This window comes from Hevea brasiliensis, unplaced genomic scaffold, assembly GCF_030052815.1.
Source record: "Hevea brasiliensis isolate MT/VB/25A 57/8 unplaced genomic scaffold, ASM3005281v1 Scaf300, whole genome shotgun sequence".
Taxonomy (NCBI): domain Eukaryota; kingdom Viridiplantae; phylum Streptophyta; class Magnoliopsida; order Malpighiales; family Euphorbiaceae; genus Hevea; species Hevea brasiliensis.
In genome coordinates this window covers 97,464-103,523 of record NW_026614808.1, presented here as the reverse complement: position 1 = coordinate 103,523, position 6,060 = coordinate 97,464, and the positions used below count along the sequence as shown (strand labels likewise).

At 63.3% G+C, this 6,060-nt stretch overlaps 1 protein-coding gene and 1 pseudogene across 1 annotated transcript; one reads left to right on the top strand and one right to left on the bottom strand.

Annotated features, from left to right (window-relative positions):
* Window positions 1-215: 215 nt before the first annotated feature.
* Window positions 216-367, top strand: LOC131176990 (5.8S ribosomal RNA; annotated as a pseudogene).
* Window positions 368-3,824: 3,457 nt separating this feature from the next.
* LOC131176983 (uncharacterized) lies at window positions 3,825-6,060 on the bottom strand. The gene is made up of 2 exons (XM_058141994.1): window positions 6,011-6,060; window positions 3,825-5,793 (listed from the first exon to the last, which is right to left on the bottom strand). Exons 1-2 carry the CDS (start codon window positions 6,058-6,060, stop codon window positions 3,825-3,827), a joined length of 2,019 nt encoding a protein of 672 aa, XP_057997977.1.

The following is a 6,060-nucleotide window of genomic DNA, read 5'->3' as shown; positions in this document are numbered from 1 at the left end:
CGAAACTCGCCCGCAGAACGACCCGCGAACGCTGGCCCACAAACGCTGGGACCGCTGGGGCCTTCGGTCCCCGCCGCTCAAAGGTCGGGAAGCAGTCGGGCTCGCCCCGCCGGCCTCCGCGCCCTAACACCAACCCCGCGCGAGAAGCGCCAAGGAACATGAAACGAAAAGAGCGCGCCTGCCGACGCTGCCGCCCTCTTTTCGAGAACCATAACGACTTCGCGAACGGATATCTCGGCTCGTGATCGATGAAGAACGCAGCAAAATGCGATACTTGGTGTGAATTGCGTAATCCCGCGAACCATCGAAGTCTTTGAACGCAAGTTGCGCTCGGTTATCCGGCCGAGGGCACGCTCGCTCGGTGTCACGCAACCGCCGCTTCTAACCCCTCGCCTCGCGGGGTGCGGGCGGATCTCGCCTCCCGCGGCGCCTCGCCGCGGTTGGCCTAAAAGCCGAGTCTCGGCGATGATCGCCACGGCTATCGGTGGTTGAAAGACCTCTGACAGAGCGCGCTGCCATCGCCACCGACCTCGAGACTTCGCTGGCCCCTAGGGAACGCCCGATCGCGACTCCTGTGTCAGCGTGAACACCCGCCGAGTTTAAGCATATCAATAAGCTGAGGAAAAGAAACTTACCAGATTCCCTAGTAACGGCGAGCGAACCGAAGAGCTCAGCTTGAGAATCGGGCGCCAAGGTCCGAATTGTAGTCCGAGAAGCGCCTCGCCGGGCGGATCGCCCAAGTCCTCGGAAGGGGGCGCCGAGAGGGTGAGAGCCCTGCTGCGTTCGACTCGCCGCACCACGAGGCGCTGTCTCGCGAGTCGGGTTGTTTGGGAATGCAGCCCCAATCGGGCAGTAAATTCCGGCCCAAGGCTAAATACGTGGCGAGACCGATAATGTAACAAGTACCGCGAGGGAAAGATGAAAAGGACTTTGAAAAGAGAGTCAAAGAGTGCTTGAAATTGTCGGAGGGAAGCGGATGGGGCCGCGATGCGCCCGGCCGGATGTGGAACGGCGACAAGCCGTCCGCCGATCGTTCGGGCGCGACCGACGCGATCGCAGCGCGCCCAAGCCCGGCACTAGAAACGCCCGCGAGACGCCGCCGCAGCCGATCGTGGACATCACGCCGCCACGGCAGCTCGCACTCCGCGCCTCGGCGCCGGGCCTGGTTTCTATTCGCCCGCCTTGAAACACTGACCAAGGAGTTCGACATGTGTGCGAAGCCAACGCGAGTAAACCCGTAAGGCGCAAGGAAGCCGATCGCGGATCCCCGAGGGTTGCACCGACCGACTCGATCTTCCGAGAAGGGTTCGAGTGAGAGCACATTCGCCGGGACCCGGAAAGATGGTGAACTATGCTCGAAGCGGGCGGCCGAGGAAACTCGTGGAGGCCCGCAGCCGATACATCGACGCAAATCGCTCGTCCGACTTGGGTATAGGGGCGAAAGACTAATCGAACCGCCTAGTAGCCGGTTCCTCCGGTTTCTCAGATAGCCGGAGCTCGGACGAGTTCTATCGTAAAGCCAATGATTAGAGGCATCGGGGCGCAACGCCTCGACCTATTCTCAAACTTTAAATAGGTAGGACGGCGCGCTTACCGAGCGGCGCCACTAATCGAGAGCTCCAAGTGGGCCATTTTTGGTAAGCGTAATCGGCGATGCGATGAACCTAAGCCGGGTTACGTGCCCAATCGCGCTAACCCGTAACCCACAAAGGGTGTTGGTCGATTAAGACAGCAGGAGGGTGGTCATGGAAGTCGAACTCCGCTACGGAGTGTGTCACAACTCACCGCCAATCAACTAGCCCCGAAATGGATGGCGCTTAAGCCGCGACCTATACCCGCCGCCGGGCAAGAGCCGTGCCCCGATGAGTAGGAGGGCGCGGCGGCCGCCGCAAAACCCCCGGCGCGAGCCCGGGCGGAGCGCCGCTTGCGCATCTTGGTGGTAGTAGCAAATATTCAAATGAGATCTTTGAAGGCGGAAGAGGGGAAAGGTTCCTTGTGTACGGCTCTTGCTCAGGGGTTAGTCGATCGTTAGAGACGGGGAAGCTCGTCCGACAGCCACAAGGCGAGCTTCAAAGGGAATCGTTAAAATTCCAACCGACGCGCGGCCGACGGCAACGTTAGGGAGTCCGAGACGCCGGGCGGCCTCGAAGAGTTATCTTTTCGCTTAACAGCCCGCCCACTCGAAACGACTCACGGAGGTAGGGTCCAGCGCCGAAGAGCACCGCGACGCCGCGCGGTCCGGCAGCCTCGCGCCCGTGAAAACCGAGGACCGAGTGCCTCCCGCGCCGGCCAGATTTCATAACCGCATCAGTTCCAAGGTGAACACTCCGCCAATGGAACAATGTAGGCAAGGGAAGTCGCAAAACGGATCCGTAATCTCGAAAAGGATTGGCTCAGGGCCCGGGTCCGGCCCCAACCCGCTTACCGTTTACGATCGCCGAAGCCGCTTCCCGCGGGCGAGCGGTCGCCGCGTCGGCCGGGGACGGATCGAACGAACCCGGGCCTTTCCCGCGCCGAATACCGACTCAGAATCGTACGACAAGGGGAATCCGATCGCTTAATTAAAACAAAGCATTGCGATGGTCTCGCGATGCTCACGCAATGTGATTTCGCCTGCTCAATGTCAAAGTGAAGAAATTCAACCAAGCGCGGTAAACGGCGGAGTAACTATGACTCTCTTAAGGTAGCCAAATGCCTCGCCATCTAATTAGTGACGCGCATGAATGGATTAACGAGATTCCCATCGCCCTCGCTTACTATCCAAATAAACCACGCCAAGGGAACGGCTTGGCGGAATCGGGGAAAGAAGACTCGTTGAGCTTGACTCTAGTCCGACTTTGTGAAATGACTTGAGAGGTGTAGGATAAGTGGAGCCTAAACGCGACGGTGAAATACCACTACTTTTAACGTTATTTTACTTATTCCGTGAATCGAGGCGGGCCTCGCCTCTTTTTGACTCCACGCCACGGCGCCGATCCGGCAAGACATTGTCGTGGGGAGTTTGGTCGGGCACATCCGTTAAAAGATAACGCAGTGTCCTAAGATGAGCTCAACGAGAACAAATCTCGTGGAACAAAAGGGTAAAAGCTCGCTTGATTCTCGATTTAAGATTTAATACGAAAGCGGAAAGCGTATCCTATCGATCCTTTTTTTCTCTAATTTGTCTAAAAAAGTTACCACAGTGGATAATCGCTGGCAGGCAGCTGCCGCTCATAGCGACGCTGTTTTTGATCCTTCGATGTCGGCTCTCCTATCATTGAAGCGTAATTCACCAAGTGTTGGATTGTTCACCCACCAATAGGGAACGTGAGTCGGGTTTAGACCGCCGTGAGACAAAGTTAGTTTTACTCACCATGACCGCTGCCGCGATGGTAATTCAACCTAGTACGAGGAACCGCTGATTCGCACAATTGGTCATCGCGCTTGGTTGAAAGCCGCTGGCGCGGTTACCGCTGACCGTTATGACCAACGCCTAATCCGCCCGCGACGCTCGTGTCCGGCGCTCGCTGCCGAAGCAGAGGCCTCCGCCGCAGAGGCACGTGCCGCTGGTTGCCCCGCGGCTGACGACGCCGACGGCCCGCGCCGCCGCTTGAAGTACTATTCCCTAACGCGCCGCGGTAATTCTTGCAGACGACTTAAATACGCGACGGGTATTGTAGTGGCAGAGGCCTGGCCGCCACGATCCACCGAGATTCAGCCTTTGTCGCCCGATTCGCCCTCCGCTCATCTCCTCTCGCCCACGAGGTTCCGACGCCTCTTACCCTCCCGCCCCTTAACGCACGAGGATGCCCCCATCACTTTCTGGGCAAAGAAGTCTTGAAACATTAAAGGTCAAGCGCCCGCACCATCCCTTTCCTAAGTCCAAAATGTGCCCGTGGCAAAGGATGCCCGCTGCCTCCCGGGCTTGCCCCCGACGAGCCCGCGGCGTGCCTGCCTCCCGCTTGCTCCCCGACAGCCCGTGGCGCTGGCCTGCCTCCCACTTGCTCCTCGATTGGCCCGTGGCAAAGGCCTGCCTCCTGGCAAAGGCCCTTCCGGGGCTGCCTCGACGTGGCAGTTGCCTGCCTCCCGCTTGCTCCCGACGGCCCGTGGCAGCTGCCTCCGGGCTCCTGCCTCCTCTCGACGGCCCGTGGCAAAGGCCTGCCTCCTGGGGCTGCCCTCTCGACAGCCCGTGGCTGCAAGGCCTGCCTCCCGCTTGCCCCCGACGGCCCGTGGCGCTGCCTGCCTCCCGCTTGCCCCCGACGGCCCGTGGCAGTGCCTGCCTCCTGGGCTGCCCCCGACGGCCCGTGGCGGGCGCGCCTGCCTCCTGGGCTTGCTCCCCGACGGCCCGTGGCAAAGGCCCGCTGCCTCCCGCTTGCCCCCCGACGGGCCCGTGGCGCTGCCTGCCTCCTGGGCTTGCTCCCCGACGGCCCGCGTGGCAAAGGCCTGCCTCCCGCTTGCCCCCGACGGCCCGTGGCGGCTGCCTGCCTCCTGGGCTTGCCCCCGACGGCCCGTGGCGCTGCCCGCTGCCTCCCGGGCTTGCTCCCGACGGCCCGTGGCAAAGGCCTGCCTCCTGGGCTTGTTCCCGACGGGCCCGTGGCAAAGGCCTGCTGCCTCCCGCTTGCCCCGACGGCCCGTGGCGCGCTCCTGCCTCCTGGGGCTGCCCCGACGGGCCCGTGGCAAGGCCCTGCCTCCCGCTTGCCCCCGACGGCCCGTGGCGCTGCCTGCCTCCTGGGCTTGCCCCCGACGGCCCGTGGCGTTGCCTGGCCTCCCGCTGCCCCTCGACGGCCCGTGGCAAAGGCCTGCCTCCCTGGGCTTGCCCCGACGGCCCGTGGCGCTGCCTGCCTCCCGGGCTTGCCCCGACGGCCCGTGGCAGTGCCTGCCTCCCGCTTGCCCCCGACGGCCCGTGGCAGTGCCTGCCTCCCGCTGTTCCCCGATTGCCTGCGGCAAAGGCTCTGCCTCCCGCTTGCCCCCGACGGCCCGTGGCAAAGGCCTGCCTCCTGGGCTTGCCCCCGACGGGCAGTGCCTGCCTCCCGCTGTTCCCGACGGCCCGTGGCAAAGGCCTGCCTCCCGCTTGCCCTCGACGGCCCGTGGCAGTTGCCCAAAGGCCTCCCAGCTTGCTCCCCCGATTGGCCCGTGGCAGTGCCTGCCTCCTGGGCTTGCCCCCGACGGCCCGTGGCAAGGCCTGGCCTCCCGCTTGCTCCCCGACGGCCCGTGGCAGTGCCTGCCTCCCGCTTGCCCCGACGGCCCGTGGCGCTGCTCCGGGCCTCCCGCTGCCCCCGACGGCCCGTGGCAGCGCCTGCCTCCCGCTTGCTCTCGATTGGCCCGTGGCAGTGCCTGCCTCCCGGGGCTTGCCCCCGACGGCCCGTGGCGCTGCCTGCCTCCCGGGCTTGCCCCCGACGGCCCGTGGCAGTGCCTGCCTCCCGCTGCCCCCGACGGCCCGTGGCAAGTGCCTGCCTCCTGGGGCTTGCTCCTTCGATTGGCCCGCAGTGCGCCTGCCTCCCAGCTTGCCCCCGACGGCCCGTGGCAAAGGCCTGGCCCTCCCGCTGTTCCCGACAGCCCGTGGCGCTGCCTGCCTCCTGGGCTTGCCCCGACGGCCCGTGGCGCTGCCTGCCTCCCGCTTGCCCCCGACGGCCCGTGGCAAAGGCCTGGGCCTCCCGCTGTTGCCCCCGACAGGCCCGTGGCAAGGCCTGGGCCTCCCGCTTGCCCCGACGGCCCGTGGCGCGCCTGCCTCCTGGGCTTGCCCCCGACGGCCCGTGGCAAAGGCCTGGCCTCCCGCTTGCTCCCCGACGGCCCGGCAGATCGCTCAACGCCTCCCTGCTCTTGCACGGGGCGTTTGTTATTCACCCATCTCATGCAAAATGAGGCTATAATTGGCACGGATGCGCTTTATTCTCAGCTAATAGGCAAAAAGAGGTTCGCTCGCCCTTTGCTAGCGATACACTAACATTTTTATTTTCGCGTGCTCTCGTCCCTAACATGCTTTTTGCTTATAAGTTATGTTATTCTCTTCAGATAATGATTGAAATATTACCCAAGATATTCCAAATATTGGTGCCTTGCATCTACGCTTACCTTCATCAT

Excerpts from the sequence above, each read along its gene's own strand:
- LOC131176983 (XM_058141994.1), bottom strand. The coding sequence starts at position 6,060 with ATGATGAAGGTAAGCGTAGATGCAAGGCACCAATATTTGGAATATCTT. Across the intron at positions 5,794-6,010 it reads CAATATTTGGAATATCTTGG|GGAGGCGTTGAGCGATCTGC; the intron begins GTAATATTTCAA and ends GTGCAAGAGCAG.